At 37.9% G+C, this 27,862-nt stretch overlaps 1 protein-coding gene across 3 annotated transcripts in view; it reads right to left on the reverse strand.

Moving 5' to 3' along the window:
- NALCN (sodium leak channel, non-selective) overlaps nucleotides 1–27,862 on the reverse strand; it is a 303,705-nt gene that overhangs the window by 139,896 nt on the left and 135,947 nt on the right. For all 3 annotated transcript variants that reach the window (XM_070579234.1, XM_070579233.1, XM_070579235.1), the window contains 2 exons: nucleotides 17,999–18,166; nucleotides 11,547–11,738 (listed from right to left, as the gene is read on the reverse strand). In XM_070579234.1, the coding sequence (XP_070435335.1) occupies nucleotides 11,547–11,738; nucleotides 17,999–18,166 (360 nt within the window). The remainder of the gene's footprint in view (nucleotides 1–11,546; nucleotides 11,739–17,998; nucleotides 18,167–27,862) is intronic.

Here is a 27,862-nt window from a genome sequence, read left to right on the forward strand (position 1 = left end):
TGGATGTTCAAGAAGGCTGGAGAGAGTCCTCTGCAGAGGTAGGCACCTCAGTCTTGTGGCTCATTAAGACCCTGAGTGTTAAACTCAAGGGGTGGGCAGTGGGGAAAGAATGAATCTGTATATCAGTCATTAAAAGGTCCTTGTTTAGTCCCATAAATGGAACAGTCCGTGATAAGCTATTTCAGATTTTGGCAATAATTTAGCAGTTGGTCTTATTTCTCTGTAATATAATTTTTTACTCTTTGCACTTTTGTGGAAAGTTGCAAAGAGGTGACTAAAAAGAATACTCTAAACTGGAATTGGGGCCTATTTTTAAACTTTCAGTGCAATGCAGAAAACTGACTACTTACTGTTCAGTTAATGTCCCGGTCATTTACTGAGGGGCCCTTGTATGTTTGGCTATCTGACAGTTGCTGGGAATTCACTGTGAGATGCTAAGAAGTTAGATTTTCATGCAATTTAAGAACACTAGCTGCTGCTACTTGTTAACTGCCTGTCACACAGCAGACACAGTGTTAGCCAGTTTGCATATATTATAGCCTTTAACCCTCCTAATAATCCTCTAAAATATGTACTATTATTCTGTTTTATTGATGAGGAACTGCAGATAGCCATGAGAGAGTAGTTGAAATGTCCAGCTAGAGATTGTGTTTTTTTGTGGTCAAGACTCAAAAAAGTATTTAATAATATAGTCACCTTTTATCAGTGAAAATATGCTGACAGAAGCTCATCTTAACTGACTGAGATAAATATTCCTCATTAATGGCTCTTCTTTATTTTGGAGGTTGGTGCAGTGGAGTAAATCGATTATTAAAATAATACAAATGTAATATGACAATTAGTTGAAAAACTGAAAATAGGATGATTGGTAGAAAACTACCAAGATCAGAAGAAGTGCAAAAAAGGTGCTCCCCAAAAGAGCACATGTCTGGGATTAGGGGTAGGGAGATGATGATGCTTCACTCAAGGAACGTAGTAATTCCAACAACTGCAGTTCAGTGGACTAATGATATCCACACACAACGGGAAAAGACGGCCATCTCCCCGTGACTCATGCTGCATTAAAATCATCCTCTAAACAGAAGTGCACAGGATACTGTTTTATCACCATGCCACTGATGAATCACCACAAAAATAAATTCAAAGAGTGGAAAGGAAATAAAATTAATTTTACAGTTTTTTTGGGGGGAGATGGTCAGATTAAGCCATATCATTGCGCTACTTTAAAATTTAAACCAAACTGCCAGTTTCCTTGCACAGCCATGTGCAGGCATGAATGACCATTTGGCCTAAAGCCTCAGACGGGACTGACTTCATGAGACTGTGGAAGATTTAACACAGTAATGGCCACACAGAAAAAATAAAACGCTACCTCCCCTTTTGCCCCGAAGATGCTGGAAATTCCTCAACTGATCATAAATTTTTGTCTTTGCTCAATAAAAGTGAATTCTGTTCAATGAAAATACCTCCTCAGAGAAATAACATTTCTTTCAGTATAACATTCTTCAAAATAGCTCTTCCACTATTCTCCAGAAAAAAATAAGAAAGAAAGAGCAAAACTCTTCAATGGTTCCCCTGTGTCATAATCCCACCTGCTGATGACACTCAATGGTCCAGCTCCAGATGTCACTGCAGTTCCTTCCTCACACGTCCCTCCACGCTCTGCCCATCTCCAGGCCTCTGCTTCACTCACTGCCTTTTCCTTATACGGGATACTCTCATCTAACGCCAGTACCCAAATCCTTACCTGCTGAAATCATATGCTCCCCTAAAGACATCTCTTCATAAGGCTTTGCAGACTTCCTTCCCTGGAAGCAATCTCTTCCTTTTATTAAAACAAGACGATATTTGGAAGCACGGTGCTTAGAGCACAGTAGGTTCCCCAAATTTTTAAATACTCTCCAGGACATCATTGATATCAGTTTAGAACTGAGTGTACCTATTATAACATATTTCACCTCTGGCTTATTCAGGTCCTTTCTTATATGTCTGCTGTGGGATAAGTTGATTTCATCCTTACGTTCTCGATGGTACTGTGAATTACAGTCAGCATGCTTGTTTATGTGTGTATGCCTCATAGCTCCATCACACAGAGAATGTTTTCTGAAGTACAAACAAAAAGAGGTATGTGATTTATTTAGTCTTCACTATGACTGGATGCATCCAATATATTGCAGAAAATGGTTTTCAATGGTGTAGCAGATTAGGGGTACGTAAACATGAGGATATGGGAATCAAAGAGGAGACAGTATCCACAATGCAAATGACTGCTACGAAATGTGAGGCTGCAGATGGTGAAGGCAGATGCTGGGATGGCCTGGCCTCAGGTTTTGCCTACAGAAAAACAATAAATCTACCATCTGAAAGAGTCAACAGTGTGGGATTTTTTTCCTTCTAAAATATTTACTAGTGACTGATCATATAGGGAAAAAAATGATTTAAAAACCCCAGGAAATACTGGATAAAATGAACAAAGACTCTTTTAAAGGCCTACTTAAGATCTCAAGAAAATAATAAAAACTCCAGGACCCAAAACTAATAGGATGCTTGAGTCAAGAAAAGACAACTTCCTGGCGGATTTATCATCTCTGCTTGACTTTGCTCTCCAATGTTGTGTCAAGCATAAGGGGCAAAGTCATGGGCCCTTGAAAGATGGAGATGGCTAACTGAGATGCCTGAGTAAAAGCTGGATATTTATTGGGCTTCACTGGAGGTTGACAAGAAAAGGAATTCAATGGCAAAAGGAGATGAAAAGGGAGCTTATGAGTCCTGACCTGGGCACACACATACGGAATCACATTACGACACAGCTGGCACTGCGGAACCACGGGGAATGGGTAGACTAGTTAAACATGGGACTGTGACAATGGGTTATCCAAACAGAAATAAAATAAGATTATACCCGATTTCATGGCATCCACAAAAATCGATTTCAGGTTAAATGAAGAGCTAAATGTTTAAAGCAAAACACAGCCTGACAAGACTGGGTGTTGCTGAGTTGTGAAGAAGAGAACATTCTCCTATACTGCTAGTAACACATATAAATTCGTAAAGTACTTTGGAATGCAAGTTTATCAACATCTATTGAAGTTGAATATCTTTATTCTAAGACTCAGTAACTCTATTCCCAGCTACAGTCCCTGAGAAACTTTTCACAATTGCATAATTTCTCATGTGCACAAGTTAATGTGCAATGTTCAGAGCAGCACTATTTGGAGTCACAAAAAATTAGAACAAATATCCAAACCTGGATGCATTAGTTTTCAATTTCTGTGCAACAAATTACTGCAAACTTAGCAGGTTAGAACAACACTCATTTACTAGCTCACAGTGTCTGCAGATCAAAGGTGTGGGCGCATTATAACTGAGTCCTCTGTTCAGGGTCTCAGAGGCTGAAATCAAGGTGTGGGCTGGGCTGTGGTCTCATCTGAAGCTTGGGGTCTTCTTCTACCCTTACTCAGAATTCAGTTCCTGTGGTTGTAGGACTGAGGGTCCTGCTTCTTGATGGTGGTCCTCTGGGGGCCACTCAGAGCCCCTAAAGGCCACCCTCAGGTCCTAGGAACATGGCAGCTTACTTCTTCAAAGCCAACAGGAGACTCTTGCTTCAGATCTCTCTCTCAGGAAGAGCCCAGTCCATCTGATTAGGTCAGACCCACCCAAGATAATCTGCTTTCTAACTGACTCCAAATTAAGTGATTAGCAATCTTCACAGGAGTGAAATGCCATCATATTCACAAGTCCTGCCCAAACCCAAAGGAAAGGGATTATTCAGTAGACCAGATATCTTTGGGGCCTATCTCAGAATTCATCTACCACACAGGAAAAGGGGAAAATAAGTTGTGCAGTGTTTATATGAATAGTGCATTATATATATACATATATGTATAAAATATAAATCTATATATAAAATGCAGTATATAGTTGCATATTATACTGCAAGGAAAATAAATGAAATACATATACATGTACTCATATGGGAAAATCTCACAAAATAGTGTTAAGCAAAGAAAGAAAGCAATTAGCAGAAGAAATAGTGTAGTATGAGATCTTATAAGGCAGGTTTAAATTATGCAAAAAGATATGATTTTCAGTTGAATATGTAAGAATACATTTTATTATTCTTTATATCTCTTTGCATGTCTGAAATATTTTGTGAAAACATTAAAAGTATATGAAGGACAAAACAATAAAACAAAAACTAATACAGATTCCAGCAATATTAATTGAACTAATTATACTTTTGAAGATAAAATAAACCTTGAATTTATTTTAAATGTAGTCAAACTCTAAGGAGCAAGTTATTTCTTCAAATTCCTCAGTAATTCAGTACAACTAGAAGCAGGATTAGTCATTTTTGTGGTGAGAGGAAACAGGGAAGTTAATTCGTAATTAAATGTTTTATAGCATTTACTACTTATATCGTATAACTGCTTTGGGCATGATTTTATAAGCAAAAATTCAACAGAGCAAGTAATTAGCATTTAGAGAATACAAATTAAGAAAACCTATATGAAATATAATATTAAAATTCAAATACTTTGTGTTATGGAGGGAGTATATTATTTATGAATAAAAACTATGCCCATTTGTAGAAGGGCAAAATGAGGCCTGTTTATTAGTGTGTTAGTGGGAGATTAAAGGGAATAAAGATATTGAGCTGGTGGGAGAGTGCAATCTATGGCACACATTTTTGTAACTTAGAGGCACGTTGCTCTATACAGTAAGTAGAGGGATAAGGTGAACAGAACGTAGTGAAACTGCACGCGTGAGCTTCTGTCAGGCCACTACGGGAAACGTGCAATTTGTTTTAGCCTCTGTTACAGAAAGACTGGTGGCTCCTGCCTATGCCAACCAGTCTTATAACCTGGACGGGCTGTTCCATCAGAAAAAGTTAATCGAATTGCTCTCCTTAAAATACAACACATTAGTCCCAACAAAACAGGAGCCGCGGGACATTGCCTCATAGCAGGACTTGATCTTATTTCTACTTAGCAGTGCGCCTGTTGGGTCCAAATTAGAAGAGAAAGTTATTGGCTTGAGATGACAAAGTCGTTTTATTAAATTCCATCAATATATTGTTCTTCACCCTCCTGCCCCCCACTGAAAAAATTTCAAGCTCCCTCCCCCATCTCATGGGATCGTCTGCTGAGGCTCTGCTGGCTGTTTCCTCCCTGCCTCTACTTCCTGATGCCACAGACCCCTGGGCACAGTGTTAAGCTCTTTGGGATGTGTCAGGAGAGGAGAATGCGGCGCTGCCAACCTCAAGATACGTGTAGTCCAGGAGAGGCGATAAGACCCGTGCATAAATGTTGATGGTGTGTGACAGAAAGTGACAACTGCCATAAGAAGAGGGGGAGCAGGAAGCTAGTATGTGCCAGGTCCTATGCTCGCTGCTTTGCAGGTACTATTTGGGCATCTTGGGAAGGAGCTGGAACCCAGATGCTTTTGGGGAGAGACATTAAACCCACCAGAGCCCTCTTCCCACCATATGTCTATTTATACACCTTGTTTGCACAGGTCATGTAGGAGCTTTCTGGAGATAGAGATGAGAAGAGAAGTTTCATCCAGGTTGTGGGTCAGACCATTTTAGTGTCTTTTGTGACTGTCTCCCTAATATCCATTTCTTCCCACGTGATTAATCTAAGCCAATCATTTTGATTCCAGCCATCTTGCCAATGATTCATTTAGGAATGACCAAGTTACTCAATCCTGCCAATAAGAGATGAAGCACATTTGCTGGGGGAAGAGGAGGGATGGTACAGGCAAAGGTGTCCTTGCTCCTAATAAGGAGACCTGGGCAGAGGTGACAGCGACTTCCTCTAGATTTTCTCATGAAGCCTGGAAGTGTTGCATCCATTTTGCTAACACATGAAGACAACATCTGGAGAAAGCATCTGCTTTAGTTTGCTAGGGTTGCTGTAACAAAGTACCAAAAACCGGGTGGCTTAAAACAATGGGAATTCATTATCTCATGGTTGTGGAGCCTAGCAGTCTAGTCTCCAAATCAAGGTGTTGGCAGGACCCTCTGAAATTCCAGTGGAGAATCCTTCTTTGCCTCTTCTAGCTCTGGGTGTTTGCCAGCAATACTTGGAGGTCCCTGGCATGTAGATGCCACTCCAATCACATGGCCATCTCTTCCACATGTGTCTTAACATGGTCTTCCCTCTGTGCATGTCTGTGTCTGTGTCCAAATCCCCCTTTTTATAGAATACCAGTCACATTGGATTAGGGTCCATCCTAATGACCTCATTTTAACTTGATTACCTCTATTTACAAATAAGGACACATTTTGGGGTACTGGGGGTGAGAACTTCAACACATCTCTTGGGGCACATAATTCAACCCATAAACAGAACCGAGGGAATTTCAGGGAAAGATCCAGAGTCCTGGCTTCCTGAAATCTACCTAATCTCTTTAATTTTGTGAGAAAAAGTTCCTAATTAAGTCAGTTATAGTCAAGTTTTCTGCTACTTGCAGCCAAAGTATTCTGACAGAGTTATGCAGACACTTCAGATGGATAAGGGTAAGGGCAGTGATGGCGGCTCATGAGTGTCCTGGAGGAGTGGACAACAGTGGAAGAAAGAAACTGGTTTGTCGAGCCTGACACAGTGTGAAAGGACTGTAGAAGTTTGCTTTGGTCCAGGATTGTCATTCATTCTTCATTCAAAAACCTATTCACTGGCAGGGATCATGCTAAGCAGGGAGGATTTAAAGAGCAAGATATACACTTTCTCCGTCTTTGAAAGGTGTGGTGGAGAAAATCCCGAAATATGAGCCCAAAGAGATAACTGGGGCCAGAGACGAAAAGATACTGAAAACCATATTAAGATGTTTGTTATCCTGAGGGAAAGGAGTACCTTGAAGGGTTTTAAACAGGAGAGTGCCATGAGACAATTTACATCTTAGAAGGGTCATGTTTACTGCAAATGGAGAATGGACTGAAGGGCAGCCGACAAAGGCAGGGAGACTCAACAGAGAACATGTGGAATAATGCAAGTGAGAGATCCCTTTAGCATCCCCTTCACCTTCTAGTATTTCAGGAAGTTCTGGGGTCTTTCACTGGAGGTGGAGCTCCGTCAGAGGGTCAATGCACTGGGCAGTCACAGAGTGTACCCAGGCTGCTGTTGTCTCTGCTGTCCCTCAGACCCTCCAGGATTATCTTCTTGGAAGGCGGATGGGAAACTACCTTCCCGTGTCCACATCAGGTCCTCTTAAAGGATTTTCACAGCAGGTTGCTGGCGCCCAAGATAGAATCAGGCCACTCAAACCAGTGTTTAATTTTACACCTTGTCTTATTTTCCTAGAGAGAAGATGCCACCTGGATGGCTGGGTCAAGATCGGGTTTGAGAAACAGCTACAGAAAAATTATTTCCTGGGCACAAACACTGGGTATCCTTTACCATGTCAGGCTCCTCCTGCCTCTGCTGGACTCCTCCTTTCTTCATGGCAGGTCCTCTCAAGTCTCTCCAGTGCCCCCCCAGTTTACTCTCCTGCATCACATAGCTCTGTGTATGTTGGTGGTATCCAGCCTCCAAGATGGCCTGGACCCCCATAAAGAGAATATAAACAATTGCTGATTTTTAAAGATCCTATTTTACTTTAGGATGCATCATGTGATTTTTCTTACAGAAAATTTATTCTCCTAGTGTGCTGTGCTTTGGCTAATACTATAATGAACCAACCTACCTCAACACCCAACCACTAGATAACAAGAAGGGAAGGGAGTAAGATCCACAGACGAGTGTCTGAACAGAAGTCTAGCATTGAAAGTTATGTTCTTTTAACCATCTTTCCCGATGATTTCCTATTAGGAAAGTACCACAACCTGATGGCGCTTTATTTGGGAATGATAATGACCATTTTTTGTAATTATAATATTTTTAACATTTCTTTTAAAATTTGTTATTTTTCAGGGATTTAACTCTTAATTACTGTTCATGGGCAAGGAAAAATCTACTCCTTCTAGTCGTTTCCCAGGTTTAGGCTGTCAACACTGTCAGCTGCCCAATCACTGATTAGGGGGCCCCAGTCACCCAGCTGCTGTCATTAAGATGGTCAAAGTAATCAGACAGAAAGGCACAATTCAGTCATTGGAGATTGGAAAATGTAATGCTACTTGATTACTATTATGGCTGGGAAAAACAGAGCAAACCCCAAGGGGCTAAGTGGGACAAATCTAAGGCAGCCTTGTCTTTTATACAGATACTAACAGACCAACTTTAAATATAGTATACAGGCTATAATAAAACTCTTTTTTAATGCTTTCTAAGCCCAGAATTGGGTTGTTTTTTATATTATTCAATATACACAGTGCTACAAGAAAAATACTATTTTTGCCTAGATTTTAGATGTAAAAAAATAAAAGCTTTAATTTGTCCAGTGTCCACAGAGGGAAAGCGATGGAGTGAGCATGTGAAATCAGACCTGAGTGACAAGATCCGCAGTGCTTCTTTGTACAGGCCCACAGCCCATATTCACAACTTCAATATCAAAATCTGGAAACAGCCAAAGGTGTTCTGTTTTGTTTTCGGTAGCTCCTTCAGGGGCAAAAGTCTAATCTGACCTAAGACTGACTTATTGTCTCTATTTATCCTTCTTTGTCTGAAGATTGATGCTTTGCTACAGAAATATTAATGTGTTGATTACAGGGTGCCAATTCAGACAGTTCTGCAGGATGATGTCATCCTGATAACATCTGGAATATTCTAAACTACAAAACCATCTGGCTCAAAGAAGTGTTGGGTAAGGGATATAAAATCCGTGAGGTGAGATTAGAGGAAATGGTAAAAGATGAAGATATGAAATTAAGATAAGACTGTGTAAATAAACAAGAGAACTGAGAGTTGTTTTCCGTTTATTATCCCCCGTGCCTAGAACAATGGCTGACCGTCCGTGGAGCTCCAACACTGTGTACTGAATTCAACGGTCCTGAGAGATAGACTGAGGTACAAATGGTCTCGATGTTACTGTGTGAAAGACGGCGGTCTGCAATTTGTATTTACCGGCGAGGGGGCAGCGAGGGGGCAGACTAAGAAGAAGTGGGCTTAATGAGATCACTGTCAACTTTCCGCGCATCCCACCATCCCTGGAGGGATGGCTGACGCTCCGGTTGAGGAGCGTGGCTCCAGACCATAGGCATCCCATGTGGCCCAACCACAGGCAATGACAAGCTCTGCAGAGCAGGATCACGGAGGAAGCTGCCCTGCCCACACCAGCCTTGGTGCACAACCAGCGCACTGAGGTCTTGGAGGGAGCTACAGTCAAGGACTTGGGTCCCCCCAGGCCGCCATGCTCATATGAGAAGCTGCATTGCTAGCCCAGGTGCCTCCAATTGGAGGTCACCTCACTGAGGGGCGTCCACTGCTGAGGCACTGACTTCATTCTGACTCAGCACTCTCCATTTCCAGCCCTTCCTCTTCTCCCCACTCTCCATCCTCCTCCCTTGGGTCTATAAAATGGTGGGTAAAAGCCTTTGCTCAGGGCTCCTGGCAATTCAAAGATCCCTCTCTCCCGGCTGCATCTGCACCGAACCACTGGACGCTTGCCCAGCACTGCTCAGTGGGGAGAACAGTACGCTGGGCAGCTGGTGCTTATTTCTGCTTGTTGCTTGCACTGTGTCCATAAGTGAACAAAGGCTCACTGTGACTTCCAGTTTGGCTTGTTGTCCCACATGACCACCTCGACACCTGACAGTCAACACCTGCCTAAGACCAATCTTTGTGCCGGTGCTCCGCATGTCACCCTCAGGAGACTTTTGCTGTCTTCTTCTTTATCTCATACTTTTTTGTGTGTGTGTGTGAGGAAGATTGGCCCTGAGCTAATATCTGTTGCCAATCTTCCTTTTTTGCTTGAGGAAGATTGGCCCTGAGCTAATATCTGTGCCAATCTTCCTCTATTTTGTATGTGGGATGCCACCACAGCATGGCCTGATGAGCAGTGTGTAGGTCTGCACCTGGGATCCAACCTGCCAACCCCAGGCCACCAAAGTGGAGCTCTGGAACTTAACAGCCATGCCATGGGGCTGGCCCCTATGTCATACATCTTTAATCTCACGCTCTCCTTGCTCCCTCTCATCATCATTTAAACACAATCCATCCAACTTAAATGTTCCTTGGGTGGCTGACCCCATGGTGTAGTGGTTAAGTTCCACATGCTCTGCTTTTGGGGGTTCAGATCCCAGGCTCAGACCTACACCATTTGTCAGCCACTCTGTGGCAGCAAAGTAGAGGAAGATTAGCACAGATGTTAGCTCAGGGCTAATCTTCCTCAAGCAAAAAAAGAGGAAGATTGGCAACAGATGTTAGCTCAGGGCAAATCTTCCTCAGGAAAAAAAAAAGTTCCTTGGCTTTATGTCCTCCTATTGTCATTGACCATCTTTCTTTTATAAGTTCTGGAACAAGACGTGGCTTACCTTGGACCTTTAGCATATGTTGTCCCAAAAACCTGGAACACTGTTCGCCTTCACTCCATTTGGCTATATCCAACTGTTCTTCAGTAACCTCCAAGAAGCTTTCTTGGACTTTTCTGTTCTTGGCTGTGGATCTTGCCTCTGGGCTCCCAGACCACCTTGTGCTTGCCTTTATCAAGGCCCCTCATGTTTTATGTTTACTTACTGGTCACCCCCCTCAGCTGAGAATTTCTTGAGGACTGGAACTTAGTTGTTTTTGTGTCCCAGGATCACCAAGACCCCCTGGCTCTTGACAGATACTCAACAAATGCTTGGCAATGAGTAACAAATTTAGCGCAAGATGTAAAAAAAGTAACTCAGGCGATATTAGTCTGTTATGACTACAGACACCCTTGCCCTCAAAGCTTATGTTTTAAAAAATATATTATATGCTGTTCTTACCCAAGATTATTCTTCCCATATAATAGGCCTTACTATTTCAGCTTATGGTGAAAATATACACATTCACCATCTTGGTCATTATATTTTTTCATGTTTCTAAATCCACATGAAGTTACCTTTCAGGATCCCCTGATTAGGGGCTGTATCTTCCACATGAGTTCTGTCTACAGATTGATTTTTAACTTCCTTTTTAGCCAAAGTGATTTCAGGAGAATGCAGAGGCATGAACTTGACGACTGTCTAAAGACATTTCTAATCTGAAGAGTTTATGAATTTTATTACATTGAAAAATCAACATCTTCCTTCTGGACCATGCTTGACATAAAAATATACAAACTGTAAGGCAGATTTTAAAATGGTAACTCTCACAAACACAAAAACACTTTAAAAATTTTGGTATATTTTCATGTAAAGGTACTAAGAATACTAGCTTCCATCTTTACTGGTGTCAACATCTCAATCTATTAGATTATTTCCAGAATTTTAGAACTGATGTATAATCTGACAATGCTGAAAATGTGCTCAAACACCTGCACCTTGCAGAATGGATCCTTTTAAATATTAAATTTGAATTACTCCAAGTTAATAAAAAATACGACAATATTTTTGAACCACTGTTAAAGTGAAATACCTCTAATGTTAATCATTATTACTAAAATAAGAATAATGAAAACCTGACTGCAGTTTTTCTTCTTACCCTTGGAAATGTTGTAAATCTGTCCAGTTCTTCGACAAAGCAGAACATCTGCAGACTAATGGCTGACATAACGATCAAGAGGCTGGCTGTAAACACAACCAAACTCCCCAGCTTTTTTCCAGGACCGAATATCTTGTACACAAAGTCCTCCAACGCAGGTGAAATCTTAATAAGCCGAACTACTCGAAGAACCTATCACGGGAGAGAAGAACACACATACTTGATCATTTATTTACACGGATTCTTAAATAAGTTCATACTACAACCTCATTTTTCATAGTACTTTATAAAATCACACTTTTCCATTTGAGCAGCTAGAGATGAAAAGCAGCAATAGAATAACCAAGATACCAGTCTAGCTCAGCGTCTGCCTTACAGCCAGAACCCAATGAATCCCAAATGAATGGAGGAAAATGGTGGCAACTAAGTGTCTTAACATATAACTTGATAATTCAAAGAGCTATTAACTAATACATATTGTTGAAATAAAATTGATATTTTTCTAATGTTCAGATGTAGAAGAAAACATTTACTTCAATATTAGCTATATTCATTGTCTCATAAAATAAACCTTAGGTATTACTGTACATTCATGGGGAATTTTTTAAAAACCTTCTATCAAGGAGTCTCTACTTAAGGTTGAGACTGATACGCTAATATCCGTTCTATCCTTCCTTTAAGTAATAGAACTTCCTGAATTTCGGCCTAGCAAGTGGCTACGCAGGGTTATGGACCACATTTTCCAGCCCTACTTGCAGCTGGGATGGCCAGTGGACTAGGTTCAGACCTACGGAATGTGAAAGGAAATGATTTTTGGAACTTCTGACACATTAAAGTAAACAGACTTGCTGCGCATACTCTTTTTATGCCTTCCTCTGGCAGGGAAATGGCAACAACTAGAATAGCCCCTTTGCACCAGAAATAGAAGCCTCGTATAGAAGTTGACAGATTGAGTCCCACTCAACAGGCTGGCTTCCTGGATGACCATGCAGAGCGCAGTCATCTCCTTTCCCTGGACACCCACCAACTACTAGAGGGAAGCAAACTTCTGTCTTATGTCAGACCTGTATTTTTAGATCTTTGTTATATCTGCGTAGCTTTTTACCTAAACACACATATTTTTTGACGGTTTGCAGGTATATAAATGCAAAAATCCCCACCCATAACTAACTAATAAACTCATTCTCTCGATCATTTAACAAATACTGATTGATTATTATGTGCCAAACATCATGTTGGACAAATAAGATTCAATGACTACTATCACAAAGGGAGTATAATATAAAAAGCAGCTCTTAAGATTAAAAATGTAAATTAGTATACAATTGAAAGCTGAAGTATAAAGTATGGAAAAATAGCATTTTTCATCAAGTCTAAGATGTCATCAATTTTTTTAAATGCCTCTCAGAAATTAAAAAATGTTGCCAATTAAAGGATAGCACACCACTGATTATAAGACAGGTCCCAAATTTAGAGATATTAAAATAGGAAAAATGTGATCTTGGGATAAACGAATTATGGGAAATAAAAGGTTATCCAATATGGTTCGATATCAATAAGAGCTTAAGGTATCTGTGAAGGCTGTTTAGAAGAAAGATGAAAATCATAGTCTATTTTGAATATAGTTTTATAAAAACAGGAAATGCTTTAAAAACCTACATTTTAACTTTTACATGTGTAAAATAACGTATGTTTGGATTTTTCGAGCATGCCTAGCTTTCTACTCTTGCTGATTTTCCTTTGGCAAATCACTCTTTCTCCACTCTTGGTCCATGAGGTCCCAAAGGGACTCGCAGGTGCCCACGATCCAGGCCTGGACAGAGTATCACAATGACCAGTGCCATCTTCAGAACTTTTGTTGGACCTATGAAAAGTATTCCATTTTTTATCCCCAATTGGCATTACTGTAAGAACCACATTAGCCTCGAGCTTTTGGGGGCCATCTTTGCCACCACATGGAGAAAGCCAGCTTAAGAATGATACTAACACAGAAGAAAGGTGAGTGGAGAAATAGACTGAGACCCAATAATAGCATTTTAGCCTCTGAATTTTGTCATACCTGTAGCCACATTTACCCCCCTAAACTTTGAATTAACAGGAAACACTGATGGGGAACCATATCATTCCAATTGTCTGCAGAAAACAAATGGTGTGGTCTGCAGCTGTATGTCTAGTAAACTAACAGACGAACATTTAAGGAAGTTGAGAAAATGTATATTTCCTTCATGCTAATTTAACATCCTTAACACAATACTTAAAGAAGAAAGTTTATGTGAGAAATCATACTGTTCAAATTAAACATTATACCATATGCATGGTTAAGCTACCCGTTTTTCCTGCTATAATTCTTAACATACGTTCCCAATTCAAAACATATTACACTCAGATTATCTTTCCAAATAACAAACAGCTTTATCATAAGAGGTATTAAAATATTAGCATTCATACTAATATCCAGAGTAATAATTTGGAAAGATTTCTCACTTTTACCAGATTTGCTTATTCTCAGACATAAATGATTCAGTATCTAATCTGTGAACAGCTGAGTCCAGGAACGTTTATAGGAACAATTTAACTGGTTTATAGCTTGAATTTCAGTATTGTGTGTTTACTCCACTTGTATTAAAATCATATTTAGAAGATTAAGTAATTTGGAGTCCTATCCCAAATTCTAATAAAAACAGCCTATGCACATCTGTGCAATTTTGATAAGTTAATATTTCATTAGCTGGAAGAAACAGAACGTACTCTTCCCACACCGGTGATCTGATCAGCATTTTCAAAGGGGTAAGCCTGCACCCATGGAAACTTATCAGTGACTCTAATTATGCCTTGTCATTTATTTGGGGACAAGTATGATTTTCACTCTGTCTGCCCAACAAGGCCTTTTGATTTTGTGTTCCTACAGATATGAAATAAAGTAAACCATACTGTCAAAAATAAGCACTCACTATAGAACATTCTGTGGTCGTTCCCAAAGCACATTTTCCTGGTCACATTTCTAAGTCTGTCTCTTAAAGATCATCTGTTGACTAACAGTGAGATACCACAGAAATTGTGTAGTTAAGAATATGAACCATGAAATTAAACTTCTTGGGAATGAGTTTCCACCATTTGCTAGTTATGTGGTCTTGGGCAAGTTATTAAATCTCTTGGGACCTCATTTTACACGTATACTCTCTATTTCATAGGGTATGAGAAACAAATGAAACAACGCACTCAGCCCTGTGCCTGGCACACGGCAAATGCGCCATAAATACTGGCCGATGTCATCACATCATCCCAGTATGTCAGAACCATAGTATTTTGTAAGACCTTATTACTTCCCACATGATAAGGCTGCCCTGTGTTCATTCCAGCCCTGCCACGCTGGCCTCTATGCTACTCCTTGAACACATCAGGACAGGGCCCTGTGGTTCTCTCTATCAGACCTCCTCATGGCTCCCTCCTCTCTTCACTCAGTCTCTGCTTGAATGTCACCTCTTCAGAGAGGGCTTCCATGAGCAACTCACCTAAAATGGCACCCTTGCCTCACAACCTCCATCCTTTCTACCCTGCTTGTGTCTTCCTTATAGCATCTCCAATACTGGTATTCCACGTTCTTTTGCGTACTTGTTTGAGAACTGTTTGCCTTCTAGAATTTAAGCTTGCTGACGTGGGGATCTTTGCTGCCTTGTTCACCTCTATCCTCTGTACCTGGAACAGTGTCTGGCACAGAGTGGATGTTTAGAAAATACCATTTGAATAGACAGATGAATAGCAGCAATAATTAGTCTCAGAAATAACTGATATTATAAAGGGAACCATTTTGCACTAAACTGTTGACTTCATTTAAATATGAAAAAAAAGAAATTCACTAAGGAAGGACTTGCTGCCAATACAGCGAAGAAAGGTCAAGTGAAATGAGAAGTGTGAGGACCAACAAGGGAGATCAAAGTGGGCCCATAAAGAGCCAATCTGTTCGGTACAGTGCGTTCTCCAGATGGGAATTTGCAAAAAATCCTTTCGACACTTTGAGAGATTTATTTTTATTATTTTACTTTTTTGGTAAGGAACACTGGCCCTGAGCTAACATCTATTGCCAATCTTCCTCTTTTTGCTTGAGGAAGATTGTCCCTGAGTTAACACCCGTGCCAATCTACCTCTATTTTTGTATGCAGGATGCCACCACAGCAGCTTAATGAGTGATATGTGGGTCTGTGCCCAGGATCCCAACCCATGAACCCTGGGTTGCTGAAGTGGAGCATGCAAACTTAACCACTATGCCACTGGGCCAGCCCTGAGAGATTTATGTTTCAGCTACAAAATAACTGAAGTAGTTTTTAATTATTTCATTAAAAAAATATAAACATGGCCACGCATAGAGAGATACAAATGAAAATCACTTAACTATCAACATAAACTATTACAAATTATAATCCAGAATCAAAGACAACATTAAAATTGCAAACTTCATCGAGTTCATACTATGTAACTATATCTATATTTATATGTATAAAATGACTAGAGCCATACATACTAGTTTGAGATATTTTGTGAAAAACAGACTAGTAGAAAAAACTAGAGATAATGACTATTAATAATTTGTAATAACTTGGTTTATTTTTTCCAATCATTTCTCCCTTTACAGGTATTTTATATATATACATACATACAGCTATATATGTTATATATGAAACATGTATACATATGTAGCTATACATGTTATATGATTTTATACAGTCTTGTATCTAAATAAAACATAATCACATCTCTAATTTATTACAAATTCAGTATAATCATTAGTTTTATGGTCAGATTTGCATATGACTTGCTAAACTATTCCTCAAATGTTTACCATTTAAACAGTTCCCATTTTTTTCTCATAATTCCAAAATGAATATCTTTGCACATGAGATTTTTATCTATTTCTAACCTTTCACTGAAAAATTACCTGCAAGAAACTATAAGAATTTTAAAGTCCTGAATACATTTTATCCTGTACCCTTGCTGAAATAGGCATTGATATTTTTCTTTATTTGGTTAATTTAATAGGTTTGCAAGAAACATATCAAATAGTTTGGATTATCAGGTAGACTTTTCTATAATTATGCACAATGATTCTCTAATGCGGGTACTAAATGCTCATGTTGATTTTGTGAACCTAGACAGCAGTGCCCAAGAGCATATACGTTTGGGAAGCACATTTTGGATCAAGAGTTTTAAATGTGTGCCTATCTCTTGCCCCAGCCATCTCACTGATGACAGCCAAGCCTAAGGACATAAGCCAATAAGTGATGAGGGATTTAAGTCCACAGATGCTGACAGTACTGAAAGCCTGAACCACAAGAACCCTCTGTGATGTCAACATGCTCTGCTGTGATTACTAGAGGCTCAGCTTTTCATCTGCATTTGCAGGATGTTTTTCATTTGTGTGACTTATATTTTCATGTCCTTTCCTCCAGATATCAGAAGTATTCAGTTTCAGGTTGCGATCTGACAGCTGAAGCTAACGTTGCTCTGACAACGACAGCTTTGGTCTAACCAACAAATAAAACCAAAGAAGTTGGAATGCTTTTTCTTTCATCTAAGGAGCCAGAATCTTCTTCCTCTGAATTACTTCTTTAAAATTCTGCTGCCATTGTATTCTCCAACTATTTTTAAATATCTATTAAGAAAACAATGCACATTCTAGTGCTTTCATGACAAATTATATAAATGACAAATTTTGAGTCAGAAAAATGGCTATATTTGAGATTTTTAAAATTAGGATATCACATATACATATTTTATCATTTTGGCCAAGTATTTAAAAGAACAATGAGCACGCTGCTATTATTCAGCAATTACAAAGAACATAATAATTACTGTTGTTTACTGAATATTTATAAAGTAATATGATTCAATCTATCATATTTGAAAAAACAGAGATCCAATTACAAAGAAAGAAAAAATGAGAGGATTTGTATTTAATCATCACGGAGTGTAATAGGCATTTATAAATAATAAAGTATGACAAATTACAACCTGTAAAGGTAATTTTTATTTCTTATTTCAATTGTAAGTCATTGTTGAGCAAACATATTTAAATTTATTGAGAAGGGAGATGTATACTTGGAATTAAATTCATACTTTCTAACTTTCTTTAAAGTGTGTGTCAACATCTTAAAATTTGATATGTATGTATAGATATATAATCTATGTGTATATAAAATATGTGTATTTATGAACTATATGTGAAACATGTCCATTTATTACTGTTACTTTCAGGAGTTTAAAAAATAATGTTATAATTGATGAATGCACTATTTTTTGTACTTAAGATGTCATTGGGCCTATCTCAAAGTTTGTAATTACTACATAATAATTATATATAACTATTATATATAATTACATATAGTTATTATAATGTGACTGGCATTTTCTCTGGAAAGAAAAAAATTCTAAAGACAAATAGGTATTATTTGTATTACCTGAAAGTATGTGAATTGAGAATGATAAAGATCTGGATAGACGTGAAGAGTGGTTCCAATTACAAGTAGTAGCTCAAATTTGTGGAGAGACGAGCTAATATATCCAGTAAATCCCAAACACCAGATCTTCAGAAGTGCTTCCAAATCAAAAAGTACTGTAAAAGCCACCTAGAGTAACAAAGAGAAATGAGATTAGAATCTAAAACTATGATTTGTTTAAAACTATTTCATATATTTGTTCCTGCACAAATTTCAGCCAATACCATATAAAACAAGGAGCCAAAAGAATCTAGAATGGCATTTTATTGGAAAAAAAAAAAAGGTTGGAAACACACCAACTAGAACATAGTAGACCAAATACATCTTCAGCAATCAGAAAAATATATGTTAAAATGTTAAATATTTGAGTGGTATTATTTCTTAATTATTCACTATTTGATATTATTTAAAAGTCATTGCTATTTACAGAATTACTGTATACACAAAAAACCTGGAGTTTCGTATAATTTGTATTTTTTAAAGATAAAGTTTCTATAATGCACAGATGTCTTATAAAACAACTCACAAATTCCTAAGCATAATTAAAATAAAAAAGTTTAAATATCATTTATGCTTTGGGCCACATAAACAAGCAGAGAAATTTGGATTCTACACCAAGCAATTTATGTGTATGTGTGTATATGCACTAATACAACATATTTCTACATTATTCATTAATAAAATTAATAATAATACTACTACATTAAAATTAGGTCAACCTCTTAATCTATCTCATTAATTCCATGAATTTGCTATTACAAACACCAATACTATTATAAAATCTCATATAAACACAGCATGTTATTTTTCCTTTACTTATCCTATGGGGAAGAGTACTCATTTTATAAAGAAGTTTGCAACTGGAATTTAAATGTACAATATCAGATTAACTTCTAATTAAAGAACACAAGCATGAGTGTTGGTATTAGTCATAACACATCCCTCTGAGAGGATCCCAGAAGATTTACTGGAAGACAGGAAGAAAGGAGAGCTTGCTTCTCTTTTTCCAGGCCAACATGAAATATCAGAAGGGATTTCTCTCCACTCACATTTGGAAAATGTGGAGAAAAATGGAGTTTCAATAATAGCATTTTTAGGAATGGAACACAAAAAGCACTGCAGATGGTTAACTTAGATGTGAGGAGGAAATTAACCTTACTTCTCAATCTAGCACTTCTGTAGGCCCAAGTTACTTCCTGATGTAAATTTTCATATCCCTTTTCAAAAACATAAAAGAGTAATACATTTTAACTGTGAAATAATCCTAAATCAGAGTATTAATAAAATCCCTTGCCCACATTTCTTAGGTGATTCATGTTAACCACTTTGTAAATTCCCTTCTCAGTCAGCTGCCACCTCCTCCAAACAGAGATACTCACATGACCAGGTGTGCATTTTATATGTCACTCTGCCACTTGCTCTTCTCACTAACAATCACACACATCCCACCAGGTTAAGAGATATAGATCCTACTTATTCTTTCTACCAGCTGCATAATCTCCCACAGTATTCAATGTCTACTTAATTCAACATTTTCCCTATTGATTAATTGATGAGTATAAATCATTGACTTCCTTGACAAGGAGTCATTGGGAAAAAAGGATAAGCATCCTGCCACTTCACAAACAAGACTGCACTAACCATCCTTATGCAATATCAGTATTTATTGGGCCTTCATTTCTATAAATAGAGTCTGGAACCTGCTGTGGCTGGGGCAAAGGACAGGTTTGTGTGCTCTAAATATTAGAAAATATTGAGAGACTACTTTCAAAATGTTACAGTAAATCATTTGCCTTCCAGTAAGGTAGGAAAGTGTTTCTTGTCCTAAATCTGTACCATCACCAGATATAATCAAACTTAATCAAACTTTTGCTTATCTTTTCATACGTGTATTGATCAGTTAGATTTATTTTCTTTTTAAAACAATTTTTAGGAACATAAGCTTGACAATTTTCTATGGTGGTGTTTTATCTTTCTTATCAGTGTTTGGAGTTGTTGATACTGAGGACATTAATCTTCATCTGCCATATGAACTGCATGTATTTTTTCCCTAGTGAACAGTGTGATTTTTAACTTTGGTGGCATTAGCTCTATCAACACTTTAAATATTATGTGGTCACATATGTCTATCCTTATTTTTACGATTTTTTTCTTTACTTTCTAAAATAGGACTTTAGAAGGATTAACATTGAGTCTTCACATCCAGGAACATATTACATTTTTCAATTTATTTGGACTATATCCTCCAATAAAAATTTCCTCCATAAAGATGTTATTGTTTGTTTGTGAAATTTGTTTCTTTAGAGTTAATATTCTAGTCACTCATGTTAATGCATTTTTTACCTATTTATTTATTACCATTTCTACCTAGCTAGTTGCAGTGGCGAGAGAAGCTATTGCTTTACCTATATTGATTTCCTATACTCGCCTTATTAGACTCTTCTATTAATTCTAACATTTTTAATAAAGTCTCCTGGGTTTTATAAAAATAAATACATTTCATCTGCAAATGAAGGTAAGATTTCTGTCAAGATTTATTTTGGAGTTAATTGTATTAATTCATTAGCTATAATGGAGCAGTTTTATAGTAATATACCAAATAATGAAGTGGTAATAAGAGGAAGCCATAATTTGCTCCCTATTTTCAGTGAAAGTTTTTCAGCATTCACATATAACAGTTACAATAGGTTTGAGTAATTAATTTCCACCACGTTTAAGGACTTTCCTTCTCATCCACTTCTACTTACAGGATTTTAGCCTTTAATTCAATGAGGCAATCAAACATATTACAAGAGCCCTTGATGTTGACCACTTGTATATTCCTGGAATAAATCCAAGAAGGTAATGCCAACCTGCTATATTTTATCACATAATATTTTATTTATAATTTTTGTAGCTACTGTCATATAGGAAATTGGTCTATAATTTTACTTGTACTATAACTATCAGGTTTGGTTTAAGCTTAATGTTAGTTTATCAAACTTACTGTGGAGTTTTCCATCTTTTGTATGATACACAATTTCTTAAATAAAGTAAGATTATTTCATCTTTGAAATTAGGTAAACTGCACCAAAAAACCCATATGGGCCCAGTCCTTTATGTAATGGTAGATCAAAGCTTTCCAATGTTCTTGCAGTCAGGTTTCATACCTGTCCATCAATTTGGTAGTTTACACTTTGCCAGGGAATCATCAGTGTCCTCTAGATTTTCAAGACCTGCATCTAGAATACACTTTTCCAGAAAGGACTAGTTCACCAAGGGGCATGAAGTATCTTACAAATTTGGTACCTCTCTAAATCAATTTCTTGGCCGATGTTTCTCAGACCCTGAAAGTAATGTGATTTGGAACTCCAATCTCAAGTGAAGGCCAACTTGTATTTACACATTTTCAGTAAAGCTTGCTCTTTTTCTGTGCTTCTGGAGTCAAGGTCAAGACTGAAGGTTTCCTCATTATTTCCTTCTGAGCGATGGATTTTTTCCTTCTTTCACTGAAGTACAGACCACATGTGTCCCAATGTCATGTTGCGGGGGGGGGGGGGGTGTCTCTGTTCTGACTCTTCACCTTGCACAGCCTCTTCTTCTGTCCTGGGTATAGCTCTTAAAATTGCAAGTTCTAGGTGACAAGGATATGCAAATGCCCTCAGGGCAGCCACTGGCTTTAGTGCCCATTGAGCATTCTGCACTCAGATCATACTTAATTTTTGGCCTTGAGGATATTCATTAATTTTTTCCCATTCTGCTAAGCATTTAAAATGTTTTAACATTTTAGATTTCACTTTTAGTTGTTTCATAGAGAGGTGATTTTTTAGCTACCTTTCAGAGCCACCTTGAATCTGTCTCCTATAAACAATATACTATTTGATTTTGTGTTTAAACATAATTGGATTTTCTATGACTTTTGATTAGAAAATTCAACCTTCTTGCATTCAATGTACCAAGTTATACTTAGTCTTATGTTTCCTGTTTATCGTACATCATTGTTATTTCACCTTCTAACCTTTTCTTGTCTTTTCTGGCTTGGCCAAATTATTGTCAATTTCTTTTTTCCCTTTGTTAATTTGGACATTCTATTCTGCTTTTCTTTTTTGTTTTTAAGATTGGCCCTGAGCTAACATCTGTTGCCAATCTTCTTTTCTTCTTCTTCTTCTTCTCCCCAAAGGCCCCCAATACATAGTTGTATATTTTTAGTTGTGGGTCCTTCTAGTTGTGGCATGTGGGACGCTGCCTCAGCATGGCTTGATGTGCGGTGCCATGTCTGCTGCCAGGATCCGAACCAGCGAAACCCTGGGCCACTGAAGCAGAGTGCATGAACTTAACTGCTACACCACAGGGCTGGCCCCTCTATTCTGCTTTTCTACTCCTCCAGTTTAATTCCCGTCATAAATCAACCTATACGTTTTCATTATTGCATCAGAATTGAACGACTGTAACCTCCTCTCCACACAGATTTGCGAGCTCACTCATCCGTCACAGCCCTACCGCCCTGTGAGTTCCACAGCATCCTTCTATCACTTCTGCACTCTCCACTGACTTCACACCCCGTCCTAAATCCTGTTTTTGCTGAGATTGTTCACAATTTTAATTCTAGTTTCTTGAACTGTAATTATCTCTCCTTTAAATTCTCTCTCCTTTTTTCCAAGGATCCTGATTTGACGTTTTTATTATCGTCTTCCATTTAGATCCAATACTCACTACTTTTCTCTCCATTTCATCTTCTCTTACGTACTCCTGTGGATTATGATGTACTTGTCTTATGATTAGCATACCTATTAGCATACTTTCCTCAAATAAATATCACCAGTTGTATACTCTCTTAATCCTTTCCTATCTTAAAGGCATTTTTAACACTGACATGAATATTTTGGCTGGATACAGATTCTTGACTTGCGATTCTTCTCTCTCAGTGGTCTATATATATACACTGGATCACTGCTTTTACTTTCCAATATTGAAGATGAGTCATCCAATGCACAATATATTTATCCTACTTTTGCAGGTTATTTAAGCCTACTCAGAGGCTTAAAAAGGTTTTTCTTTATGCCTGCAACCAAGGAAAGTGGCCAGGACGTGCCTAGGAATGTATCTTTTTTTCATTTAATCTCCCTGAGATTTCGGGAGCCCTTTCAGCCTACAGATTTATGTCTTTCCTTGGTTTAGGAAGATTTGCTTCTCTCATTTATTATTACTCTTCTTCTGTCTGTTCCCTTTTTCCTTCAGGGGCTCCAGTGGTTCACATCTGAGTGGTCAGTCTCTGGCTTTTCCCTCATGATTTTTACTGTTTCTTTGAGTTATTTTTTTCCACTTGACCTCCCATATTAATAATTAGTTTTCAATAATGACCATGCCCTTTTTCAGCTCAGTTTTTGAAAATTTCAGTCAAGTTCAGAAGGTTTGTTTTGTGCCCTAATTATCTGTCCTTGAGATATTTTTTAAAAACCCCAAAACCTACTTCCATCAAGTCTACCTGATTGGGAAACTCCTGTATAGGTGTTCTTGGATTTCCAAATTTTAGCCTCAGTTTCTGAGTCCCTTTGCATGAGAATATTTTTCTTTGCTTGCTCATGGCTATATGTTGTATGTTTTTTTTTTTTGTTTATTTGTTTGTCTTTTATGCTCCCTTGAGCAGTGGCAAATGAGGGGAAGTAGAAGGCACTGTGGTTTTTGCGGTAAATGACCTAAAAACCCACGGTCGCTTTCCTGGGCATCGACAAGAGGCAATTCCTCTCCAGCCCTGGTTCCTTAGTCCAGGCGGTGCAAGAATATGAGGAAGTCTTTCTGACATCTCAGGGGACCCCTGAAGAAACTGAAACTCAGCTATGTCCACAACAAAGGTCCCGCCAGCAGCCTGACCTGGCTGTCGTACTAACAGAGGGAGTAGCAACGGGCACCCACACCTGCATCTCTCAGTTCACCTGTATTTTCAGAATTTCATTCCAAAGGGAGGAACGCAATCCATTTCAAAGTGGCCTTTTTTTAAGTAGAGAAGTACTAATAAATGCCTGAAATATATCCAAATAGATTGTCTACCTATATATAAATACAATCAATCACTTTACTAACTTTGCATTTGCTATCAAAAAAGACGGAATGATCTGTTTAAATTGATCGTAATTCATAATAAAACACGCAGCTGGATCCAGTTGCATTATTATTTGCTTAGTGGTAAAACTATATGCTTTTCAAAGACACTAAAAGGCACTAAAAAACAATTGAGCAAATTATTATGAGATGACATATAAATACCCATAATCCCACTGATTTTCCTACCAGAATTCCTGATTCCAGTACTCCTTGGATCAAATACCTCGTTTCTTTTTTTTTTTTTTTTTAAGATTTTATTTTTTCCTTTTTCTCCCCAAAGTCCCCCAGTACATAGTTGTATATTCTTCATTGTGGGTCCTTCTAGTTGTAGCATGTGGGACGCTGCCTCAGCGTGGCTTGATGAGCAGTGCCATGTCCGTGCCCAGGATTCGAACCAACGAAACACTGGGCCGCCTGCAGCGGAGCGCACAGACTTAACCACTCGGCCACGGGGCCAGCCCCCAAATACCTCGTTTCTTATGTAATTTGTCAATTGTTACAAACTAACACTCTAGTTCTCTTAAGAAACAGTAACAATCCCAAAGTGATAAAATTTTATGGAAAAATATTACACATAAAAATATATCTAACTTACTTGTAACTATGGGTTATCCTCTTGTAAGTGAGAACTATGTCAGGAATTAAAGAAGGGATTTGGAAAATTAAATTAGATTAAGTGATCAGCTATTTTAGTGTGGTTAGAGGGGTTAGAGTAGAATTTGAATTCAGAGGAATATAACAGTTCAGAAGAAGCGAGGTAGAAGGTGTGAGGGGGCAGCCTTAGTAACTCCTCTTTGTGCAGCTCCAGCCTGTGGCAGGGCATTCAATCTGGACAGTAGCCAGACAGGGAGGAACTGGTCAGGGTCGTGCTGCTGGCTGAGTAAAAGGGAGAGGGCTCCTGGGCTGTCTGCAGAACCCGGTTACCTGGAAGGACACCCCATAACATCAACTGCACAGGTGTCCATCTCGGGGCTTTTGGTCGATCCCCAGCAGTCAGCAGTGCAACCTGTGGGAGGGTGCACTTCCCCTCGTCACCCGTAGCCCAGGAGCACAACGTTGCCTTGATCCCTCACTCTGCTGCCCCCACATCAAGAAAAATCTCTGTATCCTTGGAGTACAGTACATTAGTTGTGAGGCTGGATGAGTTGAAACTCGTCTTTTTAAGAGCGAAGGCAAGGTTTGTAAGAGTATAACAAACTTTCTGTGAATATTTTTGTCACATTACTTGAGAAAACTTGGAAACAATACATGAAAAAACAAAAATATTTCTTTCTTCCACAACTTTCCTAAATCAGCATTTTCCAACCTTTTTTTAATCACCCCCCCGCCAGAGTCTTTTTAGGTATTTTGTTCCTAATCACCACAGGATATGGAATTTTAAATACTACAGATACATAATATATCTGTTTACATACTCCACATATCCATCTCTGCTTTATACACAGGAACAGTGAGGGCTTTGTGCCTCTCCAAGAAACAATTTCTACTCCCTCAGAGGTGTTTTCACCCCCGTTGAGAATTCATGTTCTATAGATATATCAGGTTTGATGTCACTATAGCAGAGTTTAATTTTTCAGGAATGCAGTTTACATGAGTTCTTTAAACATCATATTTTATTATTTTTTTCCAAATTTTCACTGTATAATAATACATACGCCATTTAACATATGTTATAGCAAACCACCCTGTCCTCAAGAAAATGGCCAATAACGGAACGCAGATTTAAAAATTAAAGGAGTTATTGTTCTAAGAAACAGTATTATATTTGTTCTCAGGACAGCACATAACTTGTGAAAAGATTTTTTTAGAGTGAAAAGTATGAGAAATTAGGTTAAAATGCTTGTTTTCCAAAAGAATTTGTAACTGGATTTGTGAGGCTAGCAGGTAAATCAACAAGATGATCGTCAAATTTCTAAAGCTAAGGAGAAAAATAACTGAATGGAAAATGACGTGCTAATATAAATGGAACAATGGAAATTGTTCTGCCCTTTTAATTCAATGAATAATGCATGAGCATTTACAGGTGACAAATTATAAACGATCTGATTGTGCCATGCAGGTCTGAGAAGACGAAACGTAGAGATACTGCCCAAATGTGGAAAGATATTTGAAATATATTATCCAAGGATTTGTGCTGCCATCTCTATTTCATAATTTCAAAGAAACATAATGGATATTTATGAGAAAAGGAATGCATATTTAATACAAAAGAAGACTACAGGACAAAACCCAGAAGAAACTCAGTTCAGGTAACTCTATTCTCCTAAATGAAATTCAGATTAAATAACACCAGAATAAATGATTACCCGCATCGCTCTAGAGGGGTCTGTAAATCATCTTCCCTTAGTCTATAGTGTCCCTTCAGTATTCTAGATAGTTAAAGAGCAAACTTTGAGACGGATCAGTGAATAGTTGAAAATGTCATTATTAAATTATTTTTCACTTAACAAGATATTGCCCAAATCCTTCAGAAACACACAAAAAGTTATTGTCAGAAGAAACTTAATTAAAATTTCCCAGAAAACGAAACTAAACAATGATAATATGACAGACTGCTGCTATGGCAAGATGAGTTACTTTCTTCATTTGGTCATTTCTTGTGATTAATGAGCTGAAATATGGGTGTCAGATTTTGTTGGAACTGAAATAAATGGCTCTTTCAAAATATCATAAAACGAAATGTCTCCAGAGGAACACAGAAATTACTTTTCTAGAAAAGATGACTTCATGCAAGATGGTAAAATGAGTCCACGCTTTGTGAAAACCCTTCTGCTTCAAACACAGCAATCACACTAAAACAGGAAACCAAAGGACATCCTGGAGTTCTGAACAAGAAAAACCTCTCTCTAGACCAGAAATGCAACAGAGACACATGTTGTTAGAACTGCTTGCTTTGTTGTTTTCTCTCTCTCATTAACTTGTGAGTTTCTTAAAAGAGGACTTTTCTTTAAATTGTTAATCTTCCGTGCATAACACTGTGCTGACAAACTTCTGTTAAATGTACAGTCTAATGGATATACGGATATATGTTTTCATATAACAATAGAAAAGTATTGTCCAAATTTTACTTATTAAGAAAATGAGAATATACATTTTAAAATATAATTATGTTCCTTATAAAAATGCGATTTATGTGTAAAATTCATAACGATGTATTATTTTAGATGAAAATGAAAACTCGTACAAAAGAAAGTCAGTCTTTACCTTTTTTTGTTTATGTATAGCCAAGAAAACAAAGAAAAGTTTTCCCCCTTTCTTAACTAATTCTAAATTTAGGTTAATTAACCCAAAGTAACAAAACAAGTCCCCAGCTTCACAACAGAAGCTAGGGAGCTTAATTTATGCTTAAAGGCTGTTTTTTTAGACTGCAAGTTGACTCCTAACAGGTAGAGTGGTTTATTTTGGATTTTTGAAATAATTTATTCTGGAATATGTGGGAACTCAAGAAATTACTTCTCTAAAAGCTCATGGCCTTTGGTGATCTATTTTAAAAATAAACTTTCCAAAATATTACATAATGCTGTTGCCTTAAATACTGCATCATTATAGGCCATAAACTTGAATTGCTGTTATTATAGCCATTTTGAGGATTAAATGAGATAATGAATTCCTTTAAAGCACTTGGCAACATAACAGACCCTCCAAAACAATGGCAGCCATTACCGTTGTTATTAAGATATTTGAATTTAACACAGGAGGATGTAAGTTGACATGATTTGTGTGTCTACAGCTTAAACCAAGTTC

Source organism: Equus przewalskii, chromosome 16, assembly GCF_037783145.1.
Source record: "Equus przewalskii isolate Varuska chromosome 16, EquPr2, whole genome shotgun sequence".
Taxonomy (NCBI): Eukaryota; Metazoa; Chordata; class Mammalia; order Perissodactyla; family Equidae; genus Equus; species Equus przewalskii.